General features: G+C 41.9%; 1 protein-coding gene across 2 annotated transcripts in view; it reads left to right on the top strand.

The window, feature by feature from the left end:
• The window catches only part of LOC126266964 (synaptogenesis protein syg-2-like), a 410,598-nt gene that overhangs the window by 274,720 nt on the left and 116,151 nt on the right, over positions 1 to 19,727 (top strand). For both annotated transcript variants that reach the window (XM_049971690.1, XM_049971691.1), the window contains exon 5: positions 16,111 to 16,314. In XM_049971690.1, the coding sequence (XP_049827647.1) occupies positions 16,111 to 16,314 (204 nt within the window). The remainder of the gene's footprint in view (positions 1 to 16,110; positions 16,315 to 19,727) is intronic.

Genomic DNA, 19,727 nt, shown 5'->3' with positions numbered 1-19,727 from the left:
GGAAAACACTTCTGCCATACCTCGGTATAGGACGCTCCACAATTCACCTCTTGCTAACGGATACAGTAGCGACAAAACTACTTGGTGTGGAAAGCGAAAGGCAGCAGCGTGTGGTTCAAGTTGAACCAACATCCATAATAAGTCGAATTGCAACTAATTCAGTAATATCTCGAAGAAAATACGCCAGAGGATTAGGCAATTTGGCAAGCACTGCATCTAACTTCGCAAAGGATACAACACCACCACGCCGGGCTGGCTCCCGGTTCCCCCTTGATATAACAAGTCCCTCTCGTCAGTCCTCTTCGTATCCACTTCTAAACATATAAGCGTACACTATAATGCATTAACCAAAGACCCCAATTCGACAGTTAATTTTTTATGGTGGCCCTCGAATCATAACATGACTAAATCCGCTATCCAATTGGTTAAACGCACTAACTGTGCCCGCACACTGTCCAATTGACTGTCACTTGGTTGAGTGCCTTCCACAACACAAATGGTGTCCTCAAGGCTGCTAACAGCCTTAAGCTTAAATTCAAAGGCTGTTTCTGTCTCACCCACCACCTCTTGCATGACGTCAGCCGGCTGAAAAATGGTGGCACGCTATCAGGCCTCTAATTCCGGAACACTGCCCTCAATAGGCTGGCGCCTTATCGCCAACTCAAAAACAAGGTGGTCCTTCCTCAACAGGCCGATCTGCAGGCACTGCCTGACCACCATTAAAAGAAGCCATGCGAAACAATCAACAACGAAAATAATATCGTGCTATACAAACAGAAAAAAATTTCAAACTAACAGTAACTGGAATGGCAGTATCACAATCGTAACCACACACTGCTACCAGTTCAAATCTGGTTTTACAGGATAGAGCAGATGAGGTTATGATTGTAGAGTTACTGTTAGTTGTACAATACACACAAACTTAATTTGCCTAAGAACAACTTAATTATACATTGCTTTAAAAGGATCAAATTAAAACAATACTACTGAAGGCCTTGTTCAGTAAACTTGCAATACATCCTACACTTTAGGTCCAAAACAACACAAAAAACAAGATCAACTGAAGGCCTGAACACAAGTTATAAAAATAACTTTAAAGAACACATCAGGCTAAATGCCTTACATAAAAATAAAATATTTCAGAAAAATACTCGGCTGAAGGCCACACACAAGACATTGAACAACTCAGGGCTTAGGACCTGGATAACAAGAATTTCAGATAGAAAAACTTTCAAAACTTTTGTTATTAAACCTATCAATCTTTAAACTTTAATTTAAGCCAGCTGAAAGCCTTATATTAATATAAAAGAAACTACATTAAAAGACGGTTAAAAGCCTCACACAGTACATCAGACTAAAATGAATATGAAAATCTAAAACCAACAGAAGAGTGGTGCACAAAAGTGTTCCAAAGGTCGGCCTGAGGAGGTAGCTCTAACATAAGGTGAGGTGAGACAGGCAGCCGAGAGTAAGGTTAAATAATCGGATGGTAACCCAACCCAGGGAAGGCTGAAGAACCGACAAACAATCTAATCAGTGCCTTTCCACATGACCTACTGTACGACAACGGAAAATATCAGCAGAGGACGAAGATACCTGCGGCAGTAAATCTTCAATATTGGCATCTAAAATCAGCCAAGGCACAATAACGACTCTTAATAAACATATGAACAATAAACTAAAAGCCTGTCTAACTACACGCTGTGCCAGACAGCATACAACAGGGCGAGGAAAACACACTGCCGGGAAACTACGCTAACGACCAGGGCATGTAATTGAGGCGTTAACGAACACAAATAAGAAAAAAACAGCTGGTGCGCTTCACTGATAAGTAACAACCAATTTAATAGCTAAGGACCATACAGGAAGACAGATGCCAAATTTCGCGGAATCCAACACCATACACTGCTGCTATCCGGAACGGTCTAGGAAGCAACAACCGGCAATGATCAAAGAGATGTCACAGCTGTTGATTTCTCATTACAGGTTAACTAATCACTCAACTTCAGTGTCCAGGATCGGTGGGCAACGAACTTTGTAGCTCTCACAGCTAACTGAGTGACTCCCACATGGAAATATAGCGGTCACACCAAAGATAGTACAGTAGTACTAGTATCGATTGGCGCTGCTGCTGCCACTGACAGAGGAAAGTCAGCACCACGTTATGGTAGTATCTCATGGAGAAATAAGACGCCACTCGACTGCGACAGAATGCCAAAGAACAAACGGCATGAGCGCGAGGTGGCCACCGATTAACCGTAATTTGTGAATTCGGGGATTCGTCAGAGAACTGAACACCGTGTGAGGCATCCAAAGAGAAATTATTCACGGCTCATTCACATAAATTTACTGTCTGATTAAGGTAGTTCCTATGATGCTGTTGTGGCAGAGACAGCTTGTACTGTTCAGGACGTGACCTACGCTGTATTCGCCTCACAGCTGAAGTCTCATACCTATGACCATAGTAACATCTCTCAAGTTGGTATGAGTGGGGAACTGTAGCTAAAACAAATATATATTCACCTGTCACTCGTCTTCATTTATTACAGCCACTCCTTCTCAGCCTGCTTGAATCTCGAAAGTGTTTCTCAGTACAAAAGAACACAGTAGCTGATGGACCAGGGTCTGTCACGACATAATTCATAGCTGATTCATTAGCATCGTATCGACATATGACGAGAATAAGCAGCATGCCACCTTACTCGTTGGATCTACATGCACTATGTGGAGTCCGAATTTTCCTGTTTATGGCATTGGAAGCATACATTCTACAATCTAACCGAACACTACTTGAAACAGCGCACCGAGGGAGCTTGATGCTCCGTGACACTAATAAATTTACAACTCGTGACACATCTGAAATAAAATTGTAAGAAATGTGATTTATAATAATTTTTTCACAATTAGTTTGAACACTTCATCAACGTGACAGTAAATCGTAAGTTTCGATTGAAAAAATTGCAGCTCCTTGCTGGAAAAGAAAATTAAAAAATTAAATGATCTACGTTCATAAGACTAAGAAAAATTATCGTCTCTTAGCTTTGTTTATCCAAATTACAGTTCCTTTCACTTCAAATGGTTGAAATGGCTCTGAGCACTATGGGACTCAACTGCTGAGGTCATAAGTCCCCTAGAACTTAGAACTACTTAAACCTAACTAACGTAAGGACAACACACACATCCATGCCCGAGGCAGGAATCGAACCTGCGACCGTAGCGGTCGCGCGGTTCCAGACTATAGCGCCAGAACCGCTCGGCCACAAGCGGCCGGCTTCCTTTCACTTATCACTTTGTAAGTTAGGGAGAAAAACGACCTATCTCAAACACACTGTGTATAAGATTACCTGGCCTATTTAATAGAACCTGAAGGAGGAGGTAACGTTCGGCATGGGAAGTGCAGATGAGGCTGAGGGTGTTTATTTGTTTCTTGTATGATGCAACTGAATTATTTATAGATTAATACCGGTGGGCGGTATTTAACCCTATTTTTCATAGTATTTCAACACTTAACAGAGCATGCATATGTAATGGCTCTGAGGCACTGTCAGCGGAACTGGTCTACATTATCAGCAAGAACATTCTGCCTTTAATTAGCTGTAATCTATGTCTGTAGCGAGACAATATCATATAAATGTGTTATGCAAACACTCGAAACGTATATGCTAACATTTTAAGTTTCGTTGATGTATGAATTAATCCTACGAAAAATTGTTCTCGAGCGATTTTAAAATGTGTTGCGCCCAGTAGTATCTGAGAAGTACTTTTGCGTACAGTGATGAAATAATCATGATCATGAATAATTATCGAAATGTGTAATATTATTGTTAAACTTTCGTAATATTATCAAACCGGACTGTCTCTCAGGCTGATAACCTATCTGGGATTACGCACCACGTGTTTGCGCTGATGAGCCTAAATTTTATGACTAACTCCTTAATAGCTTATTTGCCCGTTTTTGGAACGAATTACATAATTTATTCCGCGTATCAAGCATCCGACAGTTTGTTGGTAAGTCTGTGGATGTAAGTGACTTTAGATGTCTATGCACATGTCATGCATAGGTCAGGTTAGGTTAGGTTAGGTTATCAGCACAATACTCTCCGCCTCCTTTTACACGTGGCGCCCCCGCCACTCATGAAATATTCCGATCAATTTTGCATTTCACAGAAGTGCCCGGATACTTTTTATCAGAAAGTTTAATACATTATTAAGTACATTAGATCCGAATATTTTACGACGTAGGCCCGAAATGTAGCCTGTACACTCAAGAGACGAAACATCAGGACTACTGTCCATCGCGACGCAAGATACCACCTAGCGGGCACGTGACGCGGTAACAAAAGATATAAGCGGAATATATAACATCGGGCTGACGGTGGAGATCGACTTCGAGTTAGACTCCAGTGTCCAACATCACTATCCACTGAGGTAGTAACACAATAAACGAAATTATAACCATCGTATAAAAGTAATTTCGACTTCCCCTGAGCACTGTCCGAGCATGCCACCGATCTAAATTAGCCCCAGTCGTAGGATATAATGCGAGAGTTTAAGCTCAGAAACTGCATCTTGTGAATTCAGTTCCATTAGTGAAAAGATTCCAACGAAGAGTGCTATTAAGATTAACTGACACCTACTGCTCTATTCCAAATGATACATTTTAGTAACTCAAGCTAACTGTATTTTGGAATTTAGATAAAGGAAAGTAAATTTTTGGTTAGAGAAAAGCCATAAATGGAATTACTAAAGATATTTGAAACTGAGGCCAATACAAAAAAGTTAACAGAAGATCGTATACTGCCACTGTAGCTATATGAATGGGGCTCTTCAGACACCGGAATGAGGACATGTGAATTTCTCCCTAAAATCAGGGAGAAACAAAAGATTTCTTCAACCGTCGAGTGGACTGAGACGCTACCTGACTAGTCAGGGACAGGGAAAGTGCTCTACCATCGTTCCTTTTTCCTTTTACTTTTTTTTCTGGATCTCATTTTGTTCGATATTGTTCGTGGAATTTGTTCGTGACTGATGTCCGATGACACCAGTTCAGGTTCGTCGTTTATTAATTCACTCAGTTTTTTTTTTTTTTATTACAGAGGTTCGCTAACCCTCTGACCGAACACGCTGAGTTAACGTGCCGGCATCCATCTGAGCTACCCAAACACGACTCACGCCCCGTCCTCACAGTTTCACTTCGCTAGTACTTCCTACCTTACCAACCTCCTTCTCGATCACAGAGGGTATTTACTATTCTCCCGCAGTATATAAGTGTTACAGATACATTCGAGTACATTTTTTTACAAATATGATCAATGACGTGAGAAACATATGTTTTTACGGTTACATACCTTAAACGGTAAAAACAGGACCCTTACGGAATCACCTTGTTCCCCCCCCCCCCCTCCCCTCTGTCTGTCTCAGGAGCGGGCTGAAATTTATGATACTAAGGTCTACGGTCCCATCTGTGTCAATGCAGTCAAAAGACACGGCCATTTACGTCTAAAATTTCGATACCCGCAAAGTCACTACAGGGTACTCTCCGTTGAGTTATAATCACGAACCTCAATAAGAAGCGAAGTTCCACAGTACAACAAAGGAAAAAAATTCTAAACTTGTTAATTTGTAATTGTATCTTGCAGATATATTTTTTTGCCACGAGCCCAGAGCAGCATGGAGGAAAGAGTCTGTTGGATGCATCTTGTTCTATACTGTAAGCGCCGTATCCGGGAAACCAAGGAAGACTTCACAAGACATTTAGCGACACAGCAGTGTTCTGCCATTCCGGCTAGATCAGATACTCTACACAGGGAGAGAAGGCAACTGAAGTCACCGACCACTGGGTGAAACAGTTTTCTTAAAATCTACATTGCGTTGATGCAAGCGACCGCGGAAGTCTGAATTCTAAGATGTTAGAGTGGAACATAGACCCGTTCGTAAAGTGGAAACGATACTGACTCTGTCCCAAGTTCAAGGAATCCAGCAGTAGTCCAGCAGAATTAGCATTCAAATCGTAAATAATTGCTACAAAAAGTTTTATTGCTTTAATGGCTTCGTTTGTGTCCCAATATAACTATCCTAGGATTTCCCCTTCGGCGGCGTTGTGGAAAAGTGGTTGGGGCCAAGAATATTTTATTCTGTTAATATATTAAATAAGTACAAGGCAATGGGTTTCTGTAGTTCTGTATTTAAAAGAGTGTACATAAGAATTACTGAAGAACTACGTTTGAAATTGTCTTCATTGATGATGAGAAATGGTCCAACTTTAATGAGGAGCTGTACACAAGTGGGTGCTCCAATAAATTCACTTTTGGTTTCATCGAATGCGGAATTTATCTCTCCATATCTTTTTTACGAACGACATTATTGATAGATCGGTTAGTTTCAACGATATAACCAAAAAACAGACGTTAAAACGAAATTTTTTCATGAACATGTAAAATTCGTGCAATTTTGAAGAACAGTAGTATGGAAACGGGTGGTCCAAGAATTATGCGGATGGTCTCATTCAATACAGAACATCATGCCCTACAATTCTTAATCTCACTATGTTTTCGATTTTGTCAGTCATTTACAAGATATAATCACAAAACCGAAAAAATACCCCTTTTTCGGGAAACTTTTCCCCCCACCACTTTTCCACGACACCGCCGAGGGGGAAAACCTAGGATTGGGTCATGAATGAAGCCATTAAAACAATAAAACCTTTTGTAGCTATTATTTCCGATTTCTCTAATTTTTATAGTTATCCGTACTGGACTACAGACAGTATTGCTGACGGGGGCATTAGGAGGACGGACGGATTCTGCAACGGAAACAAATGTAAACCGTTTAGATGCACTCCAAGAAATGAACATAAATAAAACAATATCTCTAGCACTAAAGTAGCATTGATAGTGGGTAATTAATTAATTTTTTTATTTTGTAGTTTTTGGTGGTAGTGAATATGTGTATTAGCAATATTTTTTTCTAGAATTAGCATCTTTTTAAATATTTATGAGTACCAGAAACAAATAATTAAACCATCCTTTTTTTTGCTATCCACAACAAAGTGACTATATGGACTATGTTAGCTTTTTAGATAACAGGTTGTTATGTGGAGAACTAGTGTTTTGGCTCTTGAGAAAGCATGGGCTGCCATTACTTCACTGACATCTCACTGAAAGTGCTCACAGCAGAGTTAAAAGCGTCACAAAGGCTTGAACATAACAGTGTTATACGAGTATGTCCCGATACATCCAGCCAAATAGTGCATCAGCGTCAGAGGTATTTGACGGGATCGTAATCACTTTAGTATGCGCAGTAAGAATGCAGCCAAATGACGGCGGAGTGTAGGTCATGGTACTCATCTACATAACTTTGCAGCGCTCCGAAGTTTCGGTCGAATTCTAGGCTCTGTGTTTGTCATTAGCACCGTCGGCAATGTAGATGTTAACAATGTTACTGACGAAATTCGACAACAGTACAGAGAGTGCATATATACATAGTTTTAGGATTTTTTGTTAAAATTTATAAAAGAAAAATGTCCGTATCCCAGCTTTTAGTGCTTTCAAACAGTTGCTGTAAGTTTATGTATATTCTCATTTCTAGCGGGAGAGTAATATTTCATCTTTCGCTTCATTCCCAATTACCTACTGTGAAACCAAGGTGCTTATTAGTTTATTTTATAACTTGCCTTCCTACATGCACTATGTGATCAAAAGTATCCGGACACCTGGCTGAAAATGGTTTACACGTTCGTGACGCCCTCCATCGGTAACGTAGGAATTCAATATGATTATGGCACACCGTTAGCCTAGATGAACGCAGGCACACTTTCACTCAGGTCCTGGAAGTTCTCATGGGGAATAGCAGCCAATTCTTCACGTGTCCTGCACTGAGGAGAGGTATTGATGTCGGTTAGTGAGGCCTGGCACGATGTCGGCGTTCCAAAACATCCCAGAGGTGTTGTCTAACATTCAGGTCAGGACTCTCTGCAGGCCAGTCCAATACAGGGATGTTATTGTCATTTAAACACTCTGCCACAGACCGTGTTTTATTAACGGGTCCTCGATTGTGATGAAAGATGCAATCGCCATCCCCAAATCCCTCTTTAACAGTTCGAAGCAAGAAGGTGCTAAAAACGTCAATGTGGGCCTGTTCTGTGACAGTGCCACGCAAAACAACAATGGTGTACGAGCGTCCTCCATGGAAAACACGACCACACCATAACAATACCTCTTCCGAATTTTACTGTTGTCACTACACACGCTGCCAGGTGAGGTTCACCGGCATTCGTCATACCCGCACCCTGTCATCAGATCGCCACATTGTGCTGGCTCCACACAACATTTTTCTACTGTTCAGCCGTCCAATGTTTACGCTCTTTACACCAAACAATGCGTCGTTTGACATTTACCGGCGTGATATGTGGCTTATGAGCAGCCGTTCGAAAATGAAATCCAAGTTTTATTACCTCCCGCCTAACACTTATAGTACTTGCCCTGAAATTCGTGTGTCTGGATAGATATCTGCCTATTACACATTACGACTCTCTTCAACTGTCGGCGGTCTCTGTCAGTCAACAGACGAGGTCGGCCTGTACTCTCTTGTGCTGTACGTGTCCCTTCACGTTTCCACTTCACTGTCACATGGGAAACAGTGGACCTAGGGATGTTTAGGAGAGTGGAAATCTCGCGTACAAACGTATGACACAAGTGACACCCAATCATCTGGCCACGTTCGAAGTCCGTGAATTCGGCGAGGTGTTCTATTCTGCTACCATGGAGTATCTGGCAGTACGTGTTAGCACAATGCACCTACTAGGAAAAACGTATGATTTTGGGACTGTCCGCATACTTTTGATCACACAGTGAATATAAATGTAAAGTGCGATGTTTGTGCTCCAGCCACAACTCTTCGACTTATGTCGCATCTAAACGGTATGTTCTCCTTCTACCTGCAGCTCATAAAATGTTTTCGGACAATACGGATGTTTGTATATTTTAATGTAAATCAGAAGCGAAGAAACCGCACAAATTAAGGAACAAGGGTAGGTATGAAAGGCGCTCATGATTTGAAGATGAGATAAGACAATCGGTAATGATAAAAAAGACGCATAGGAGCAGAAAGTTTTAGGACGTGACTGTTTTGCGCGAAGTGCAGTCCTGACCAGCGAAATCTACCTGTGTATGACCAAAGTAATGTAAGGATCACATACACACACAATAAAAAGAACTGTGCAAATACTTCAGTCGGTTAATAATGAATGTAGGCCATTTACCGAACAAGCGTATGCGACGTTCCCTGCTCGCGTGGAAAAAGTAGCGTTGGGATGCGCGGAATTCCGATTACCATTAGGATCGCCGGACATAAACGGCAATGCCACCAGCAACAGCCGCGTGATACGATAATGGCGTGGCAGCAGAGGAGCGACGCAGAATGCAAAATCGTGTTTCATTACATGCTGTGGTTCCTGAGGATACATCAAAACAAAACCGTATAATCAGAAAAACGCCAGTTATTTTTGGACGCAGTTTCGACATATTTTATAGTCATCATTTTTTGTCGTGACTTAGTGACGTCTACTTACGAATATGCTTAGCCAGACTTTCCATCTGAGCACAATTGGTAAATTATATAGCGTGGTAATATGTCCTAAGCAATTGAGTTGTACTAGTATCACCAAGAACTGTCTGTTCTTGGATTTAATGGTAAGTATAGCAACAATTCAAGTCCTTGGTATCGGCTGAACACAAGTACACCTAATTTTATTAGACTTCTTAGCAGTTATACAAGGCGAACGAAAAAAGCAAATAGGCGGTAATAATGCGAGTGATATGGCAACGCTATGTTGTTTTACTTTTGGAGGGTGGAGTTTTGATTCGTTCCAGATGCTCAGTCCGAGTTTCAGCTCCTTACAGCCGTCAACTAATTTATGAGAGCGCCATGAGTCAAGCTCAGTTTTTGTTGCGTGTTATGGAAATGGAACAGCGGAATTTAGTATAAGATGCACTCACGTTTTGTTTTAAACTTCGAGTATCCGTGGGTTTGACGTTTGGAAAGGGGAACACTCCTTATCTAGGGAAGAAGTTTTTCGCTGGCACAAATCATTTGTGGAAGATCGAGAACCCTTTGAAAAAGAATCTTGCTAAGGGAGATCTACAGCTTCAAAAACCAACTATTTGTCAAATGTGTCCGTGCTTTTGTGAGATCAGACCAACATTTAACAATAAGAATGATGAGTTACATGTTACACATTTCACCGAATATCAACTTTTGACCAACGTTTTGCACATGCGAAAGGTTTGTGCCAATGTGGTGCAGAGAAACCTCACTGAGAAGAAGGATAGGTCTAAGAAACATGTAAACTGATCTTTTTCAGAATATTGCCACTGATCACGAATGGGTCATAGGTGTTGAATCCTGAATTTTCGAGTACAATCCTGAGACAAAGCGGCAAAGCGAGAGGAGTGGCACACTGCGGCACCTCCTCGACTGGAAAAAGCTCGAATGAGAAAATCGAAGATCAAGACAATTTTGGTTTGAATTTTCGGCAGTAGGTCTATCGTGCACAAAGAACGTGTTTCTCCGGGACAAACTGTCAACCAAGTGTTTTACGAAGACGTCTTCGAAAGGCTAAGAAACAGAATGGACAAAGTAAGACCGGACTCTGTAGACAAGGGGGTGCTGTATCATGACAACTCTTAGAGTCACACAGCCTGTTCCATCGCAAGATTTTTGACGTCAAAAGGCATTCTGTGATTCCACAGACCTCTCCCCCCAAACTCCCCCCCCCCCCCCCGCCCCACCGCCCTCCACCCTGAATCCTTGTCGTTTTTTTCTTTCTCTGAAACTGAGAAAGTCTTAAAAGGGTGTCATTTTGGGACTCAGGAAAACATCCAAAGGAAAGTGAGTGACATGTTAAAGGCCCCACCAGATATAGCCCTTCAGGGATCCTACCAAGACTGCGTACAACGACTTCGCCGGTGTGTAGCTGTCGAAGAGAACTGCGTCTGATTAAAAATTTGTTTACTACTTTCCTCACACACATCGTATGTCCTACTGTGGCTAGTTTCTCTCGATTTTAACTTCAATAGGTCATTTATACTTAATATCTAATGAAATACGAATTTAGTATTATATCCAGGGTGTTCCACGGCTGGAAGTCTAAGTTCCAGCGATTCCAGGTTCTGAGAGAGGTTACGGAACTGTTAAACATTTTTCATTTGTTATTTACCATACATACTATAAAATATAGTATTTTATATCTTCTTCCTTCTCAGTAACGAAATGCACAAAAAATTTACCCGTGCGTGCAAATGATAGTGGAGGAGTCGCGAATCTCATACCTGAGGGTCTACACGTGTTCAAACCTAGAAAAATTCTTGCTCCCTGTAATATTTACGACACTAGTAGCCCAAACCGCTATAGCTTCATTACAAAAAGTGCAGTCCATACCGATACCTCTATGGTCAATGAAATAATTCCTAAAGACTATACGTTATTTGATGGTCAGTACCTTGAAGTTCATCTGGGTGAAAACAGAAATGTGATGTCTTAAAAAGGTGCCGATAACATATGATGTCAATATCGTACCAAAATCTCCCTCAGCGTAAATTCCGGCGTCTCGTACGTATAACTTCATTTTAGGTTAAACAAAATTACATTATCCGTCCATCGTCTTATGCTCTGGTTACTACAGCATCTGTATGTTTACAGTGGGTCAACGGTAAAAAAGCATGGAGATGTATCGTAGAAAAATGAAATCCAGAGCACCAAGAGACTGACGCATCGTGTACAAAAATTCATTGTATTTATTTATTGGTGTGGCAGAAGTTTAAAGACACATGAATCTGAACTACTGCAGACACTGTTGCCTCATACACGATGAATGATGTTAACGAAGTTAAAACTACATACAGAAACAATCGGTTCAATCTTACCTACCCGTATCTGAGTGAAAAGATAGAAAGGAGTGGAGTAAATCCTTCAACAAGTGATAAAGCGCACCTCTTCAGAGAGAAAAAATGTGGCGAATTTAGAGGTAAGATAAAATTGGGACAAGAATTTCTGATAGAAATGTGGAGCAGGATATAAGGGAAATAGTATGTACCAACATGTGAATCCGAAGCGTCCACGAACTGTGGTAAGATTATTTTATATAATTTTTTTGTTCAGTAGTGAATGATCAGCCTCTGACGGAAGACGTAAATCTCTAGCATTAAGAATGCTTAGTTTTGTACCGGAAGACATAAATTTCTTCCGCCAGGAATGGTCTGGAAGATTTAAAATGTTACAGTTTATGCGTAAGCCTCCCGCTGACTTGATCGCGTTGGATGTGCAGATTGTAGATAATGTCCCGCAACACTTTCAATTATTTATTGCACAAGCACTAAACCATGTACAGATGACATCCGTATTACATTTTGAAGAGAAACTGAGATTTTTTTTGTGGACATTCTATATGTGAACCATAAGTGACCCGGCAGACGTCAATACGGTAATCGAATTCTTGCCATACCCTTCCCAGCAAGGCATTGTCGACTGTGGCAGTCGCTTTTCGTATTCTCTCCCGGAGCTATGCTACATAACGTGGCAGAGGCGGTACATCCACCATATCTTTAATATGTCCCCCCCCCCCCCCCAAAAAAAAAAAATTACATCTGGTGATCGGGGAGGCCATTTCATGAAACAACTGTCCCCTTCTGTAGCACTGCCGATCCATCGATGCGGCAGCTCCGTGTTCTGATACCCATGAACATCACGATGAAAATTGGATGGACGCCCATGTTGCTGAAATATTAACGGAGAGTCCGAGCCGGCTGGAGTGGCCGAGCGGTTCAAGGCGCCACAGTCTGGAACAGCGCGACCTCTATGGTCTCAGGTTCGAATCCTGCCTCGGGCAAGGATGTGTTGTGGTGTCCTTAGGTTAGTTAGGTTTAAGTAGTTCTGAATACACGTGTGTCCCTCACAGCCTTCATGAATTGCTAATCTGTTATTATATAGTAAATGACAGATCTGGTTCCCCTGCCTTCCCAAGTATACTGGTGAATGTTTTTACGTTTAAAAAAGGAGTTTGTGAATACTAAGCCCATACGGGCACAGAAATCCAAGAGTAGTTTCCCGTTCCTGTTGGCCTCCATATCCTCTCCAAATTTAACCGTAACCTTTTCATACCCTTCTGTTCGATTTCCAATCCTGGCATTAAAATCAGCCATGAGCTGAACACTGTCCTTGTCCATTACTTTAACAACTACATCACTGAGTGCCTCACAAAAACTATCCATCTTATCTTGATCTGTCCCTTCACAATGCGACCATACCGACACAGTCCTAATTTTCTTGCTAGACACTGTCAAATCTATCCACATCAGTCTTTCGTTTACATACCTTATTGCAACTACGCTGGGTTCCATTTATTTCCTGATGTAAAGCCCTACACCCCATTGTGCTATTCCTGCTTTGACCCCTGACAGGTAGACCTTGTATTCTCCCACTTCCTCTTCTTTCTCACCCCTTACCCGAATGTCACTGACAGCTAAAACGTCCAGCCCCCTCTTACTTGCAGCCTCTGCCAGCTCCACCTTCTACCCAGAGTGACAAAGCACAAAAAGATTTACCTTTTGGGAGTCACGCTGAAATTCAATGCATTCGTGTGGATGCCTTCTACCCCAGATTCGACAATTATGCCTGTTCACTTTTCAGTAAGTGTAAAAAGTGGCTTCGTCGCTAAACATTAAGCGATGAACAATGCCATCTCCATCCTCATTCAATTATTGCAAATGCGAAGAAAATTCAAAACGCTTGTCTTTGTCATCGTCATTGGGCTTCTGCACTAGCTCCCATTTGAATGGTTTCATAGAAAGCTTCTGTCGCAGGACTTTCCACACTGTCATTGGAGCCATTTCGAGTCCACGGAATGCAAGACGCAGCGATTTCTTTGAGTTCCTTAAGAATGTCTCTCGTACCACATTCACTTCAGTCACACTGGGATGTCCGCTTCTTTGCCGGGCACGAGCAACCCGTGGTAACCAATTTGTTGTGCCAGTGGTAGATGGCCTTCCTTATTGGTGGCTTATTACCGTACTTGGTTCCAAACACCCATTGAACAGCTGTAGCACAATTGTTTTTGTCTAACTCGTAGACACAGAATGTTCGCTCCGCAGTTGAACTCGCCATGTTTGCGACTAGCGCTGACTATCGGCAAAGTACCAAACAACGTTGTGGAGGTATACATGGGAAAAAAAAACTTTTAGAGTTTCTCTTCAAAATGACATTTGTGTGATATCTATACAATGTTTCTTTCTTGAGCAATAAAATATTGAAAGTGTTCCTGAACTTTACGTACTCCCTGTATTTATAGCATTTTACCGGTGTCGACTATTATGAATCATCTTGATGACTAAAAGATCCAGAAGAGACCAGATAAAATCTAATGCAAGTATTAAATAAAAGAAGGATAAAAATATTCCCAGTATCCTGTTAGAAAAGTAGAACTTCGAAGAGTCATCTAACAGCCGTCATGATCATTGGCAATCAACTAGCGTACTTGATCATAAGTTATCAGAAGTATTCTGTAAATATGGCGCCAAGTGTTTATAAGAAAGCCTTTCATATGATGGTTGTTCATTACGGTATCTATGCTGCTAAACTTACATTCCTCACATGCGGCATCAAATCAAATAGTGTACCTGTGGAGTGTCGTCTCAGTTGTGCGACTAGATTCGTGATTTCCTATATGAAGATCACATTTCATAGTACTGGACTGGAAGACACCGAGTGAAACACATGTGGCACCTATCGTTTCTCCTATGGTTGCAGGTCCTAATCTAAGTCTAAATGACTGATGGCATCAGATGTTAACTCCCATAGTGCTTAGAGCGATTTGAACCTATGTTTCTTAAGGAAGTAGAACAGGCCCTCTGCTGCTCTATGTAAACAATTTACGTGACAATCTGCTCAGACATCTTAGAGTATATGTTTGATAGTTTCGAGGTTGTTGTTGTGGTGTCACCGCCAGACACCACAATAGCTAGGTGGTAGCCTCTAAATCGGCCGCGGTTCGGTAGTATACGTCGGACCCGCGTGTCGCCACTATCAGTGATTGCAGACCGAGCGCCCCCACACGGCAGGTCTAGAGAGACTTCCTAGCTCTCGCCCCAGTTGTACAGCCGACTTTGCTAGCGATGGTTCACTGACTAAATACGTTCTCATTTTCCGAGAATATAGTTTAGCATAGCCTTCAGCTACGTCATTTGCTACGACCTAGCAAGGCGCCATTATCAGTTACTATTGATATTGTGAACTATGTACCGTCAAGAGCGACGTTATTCATTAATGGATTAAAGTTAAGTATTCCACCAGCTACGTCCGTTGTTTCTAAATTCTAATTTCCTTGTCCTGTTCCAGACCTCACGCCAGCGTGCGTGAGCTAAATCGCGTGCCTGTCGGCCTCCTCTAGTAACACGGTGTTGCCTCTCCTGCCAACCACAAAAGTTGTTATGTTTGTCTGGCAACTTGTTGGGGCAGGTTTCATTTTGTTTATCTGGAGGTATTGGAGTGTGGAGTCTCCAGTCTCCATCCGGTCATTATGAGTTACGTTTCTCGTATCCAGCTTAAAGTTCTAGAGGCAGATGCCAGTACGCTTCCCAATATGAGGCCAACGCCGATCACCTGTCCCATCCTTGTAAAACTAGGTCTAATTTCCACATATATCAGGTATTTAATATTTGTTGTTCTCAAATTTCAATTCGAAAACACGAAGAAATGTCTAATATCTATGTAAAAGTATATATATATATATATATATATATATATATATATATATATATATATATATATATATTAGTCGGTTCCTTTTTAGTAGCATATATATATGTATAGAGACATACTTTTAAACTGAAACTTTAGTGTTCCTATGACAGACTCTGGACTATATAGTCTCTGACAGAAACCTGTCGCTCATTAAAGAACAAATGAAGCAGCAGCTTATGGTATTGGATCATGTCATTTCTACAACTAATGATTATGATTTGATTTCACCTTCAGATGTTGCAGCTTGGCGTCATATTATGGAACAATTCTACAGCAGCATGTCACCATCCAAAAGGCCTACACGTTGCTTTTTGACAGGGAGGCCACCGCCGGAGATCCGCTGGTGGCGCGGCGAGCGACTGCTGGAGTCCAGGGAGCTTCCAGCTGGGCCGCGCATCCGCGAGAGGCTGCTGCTGCTGCCGCGCCTCTCCAGGGCCGACCTGCACGCCGCACTCACCTGCCAGGCTGTCAACAGTAACCTCACACTCCCCGCCGAGGCCAGAGTTTCGCTGGACATTAACTGTGAGTCTCTCCGTCGCCTACTGGTGCCACATGTAGACTAATGTGACAGTATCTAAACATGTTTATCAAAACCCAGGGACGAAAGTAGCTTCCGCATGGTATGTGGTTGCTAAATACCCTGTGTTTATAATGGAAGTGCAGCTATGCAGGGAGGTCCATTGTGGGCGGCGATTATCGTATGAGAGCGAAACTTTGTAGATATACTTATGCGTAAATGCGGAACCGATTTATGCTGAAAAAAAAAGTTCCAATATTGGCCACCCGATGCACATCTAGCTATGTATATCATCTCGTCGACGTCTCCAGTGCTCATATTGAATAAACTGTGTAAGCGACGTTTGATAATATAATGAAAATTATGCCTGTCTCACTTGTTTGGCCTTTTCTGTCCAAGTACCGTTCCCAATCCATGACACATGGAAATATTCCTATACGTCTTTCTTTCATTCAAAGTGCCAGAATTTCACCTGGTGGCCAAAATTGGTAAAAATTTTTCTAGCGTAAATCGGTTACGCATTAACGCATAAGAGTATCTACCTAGTTTAGCGGTCGTACGATAACGATAGCACTGACTGAAACACTGGGAGTAGCTGCACTACAACCGCCCAGTACCATAAATCGATGAAACCTGGAGCATACACAAGGAAGAACAGAGACAGAGTAGTGCAGGAAATGACTGAATGAAATACACAAATATATTATCAGAAAAGACGCTATCATCCACATAAAATAACATTGAAGTCATCGCGATTTATGATGGTCGTACGCACATTCCTGTAGACAGCACATTGTCTGATCACCATGAACGTCAATGCTTGCCCTCCAACATGGTACCGTGATGGTTACAGAGGTGATAAGTTCTGTTTGTGAGGTGTACCATTCCTGTTCCAAAACAACGAGGCTAACAAGTGCTTGATTGTCGATGTTGCATGTGGCCGCGCTACAATACGTCTCATCAAAGCTTACCATATGTGGCCAATGCGATCTTAAGCCGAGGGAACTGGCAGGTAAGTTCCATTCGCTAGAAATCCTCTCCTTCCAAGACCTTCACCAGCTACTCATTCGACCTAGTCACGCAGTGGCGTTCGTAAAAATGAACTCAGGGCCAAATGCACCGGTGGAAAAACACACATGGGGAATGTACACGGTGTCACAATAACGTTGACGGTCCAGTGTACAGTATTCAACGATTTTGAAGTCAGTTACATGTGCATTGTAACAGCTGCACCATCCAAACGTTAATTTTTGACAATCCTGAACCTACGCCCAAATGTCGAGAAGGGACTACGCAGTGCGCCCAGAAATATTGTCAAACATAGTCGTTTGGGACGACCATAGGAGGAGACACTCATGTAACATTCAGATATTCCCTAAGTGCAAAACGACGTAGCAGTGACATCATGTACGAAATGTAGGAAGGATTTTGGGAAATATTACTGTAGAAGCTCATTCTAGAACGTAGTACAAATTGAAAGAAACGTTAGTGTAGCTTTGACCATATTCGTGAAGGCTGATTTGAAAACATAGTGATTCAGAAGGGACAGGGATTAACAACTCTTTTTGCCATGCTGGGACAAGCATTCCTCCTGGATCACATTACTGTGAAATATACTACGCACCATCATTTGTCAGCGACTGTGCCCCATCTCCTAGAACCCTTCGTCGACGGGATGTTAAATCATGAATTACGGCTCCGTCTTCAGGCCACGAGTGGCCTACTTGGACCATCCGACCACCGAGTCATACGCAGTGGAGGATGTGGGTAGGAGGGGCGCAGAGACAGCACACCGCTCTCCCGGTCGTTATGATGGTATTCTTGACTGAAGCCGCTACTATTCGGTCGACTAGCTCCTCAATTAGCATCACGAGGCTGAGTACACCCCGAAAAATGGTAACAACGCATGGCGGCGCGGATGGTCATGAATTACGGCTATAGTGTAGAAAAACAGAATGAAAGTAAAGGTTTGCCTTTCCATCAACTGAAGCTTAAAAATGTATTAAAATCTATATCAGTGGGAGTGAACGAGGACTTGATCCTCACTACGGCCGATCCACTTCTGCTAGGCCTTGACGATAGAACATTGTCGAGTAGCGCTAACGAAAATTATGAAAACTGGTATCAGTTATCCCTTTTCTTACGAATACTAGACCCTAGCGTTATTCATGTTAATGTGTTCCCTTGTAAATAATGAGTACACAGTATGGTTTGAGAGTAAATCGGAGAAAGACGAAGGTAATGAGAAGTAGTAGAAATGAGAACAGCGAGAAACTTAACATCAGGATTGATGGTCACGAATTCAATGAAGTTAAGGAAATCTGCTACCTAGGCAGTAAAATAACCAATAACGGACGGAGCAAGGAGGACATCAAAAGCAGACTCACTATGGCCAATAAGGCATTTCTGGCCAAGAGAAGTCTACTAATATCAAATACCAGCCTTAATTTGAGGAAGAAATGTCTGAGGATGTACGTCTGGAGTACAGCATTGTATGGTAGTGAAACATGGACTGTGTGAAAATCGGAACAGAAGAGAATCGAAGCATTTGAGATGTGGTGCTATAGACGAATGTTGAAAATGAGGTGGACTGATAAGGTAAGGAATGAGGAGGTTCTACGCAGAATCGGAGAGGAAAGGAATATGTGGAAAACACTGATAAGGAGAAGGGACAGGATGATAGGACATCTGCTAAGACATGAGGGAATGACTTCCATGGTACTAGAGGGAGCTGTAGAGGGCAAAAACTGTAGAGGAAGACAGAGATTGGAATACGTCAAGCAAATAATTGAGGACGTAGGTTGCAAGTGCTACTCTGAGATGAATAGGTTAGCACAGGAAGGAATTCGTCGCGGGCCGCACCAAACCAGTCAGTAGAATGATGGCCAAAAAAAAAAAGGGGGGGGGGGCAGTCAGTGAAACTTCGTATGTGTAAAGGCATTTTGCTTCTCATTACCGTGCATACCTTTCACTTATATTAAATCCTCTATACTCTTCTGGATTAACCAATATAAATCCATATTGTTTGCTGAACTGAAGAGTTATTGTGCATATTTAGTTTATTGCAACTGTGGTTTCCACATCTCAAGAAGTTTTGTTACTATTTACGATGTGTACTCCGAACCGTCAAATTGATTCTTATGCGTGCCAAGCAAAACACAGAATTCATTACTTCGAATAGTTTCACAGAAACTCCACCTTCCGTAGTGCAGAAACATGTGTGCATTGCACCACCTAAAAATACGGGAGAAACAGGTCACCACGACAAATAAATGTACAGTTCTTCTGGCAGCAGCATTCGCTAACTGAAGAGATGACAACGAATAAAGATGACTATGTAAATATGCGTAAAAATAGAGTTCGTGTCATTCTCGTCAAAGTACTTTCAAGAGGTGCTGTGGGCTATATATGTTGTGGA

This window comes from Schistocerca gregaria, chromosome 4, assembly GCF_023897955.1.
Source record: "Schistocerca gregaria isolate iqSchGreg1 chromosome 4, iqSchGreg1.2, whole genome shotgun sequence".
Taxonomy (NCBI): domain Eukaryota; kingdom Metazoa; phylum Arthropoda; class Insecta; order Orthoptera; family Acrididae; genus Schistocerca; species Schistocerca gregaria.
The sequence above is the reverse complement of the archived record's forward strand: the minus strand, read 5'-3'. Positions and strand labels throughout refer to the sequence as shown.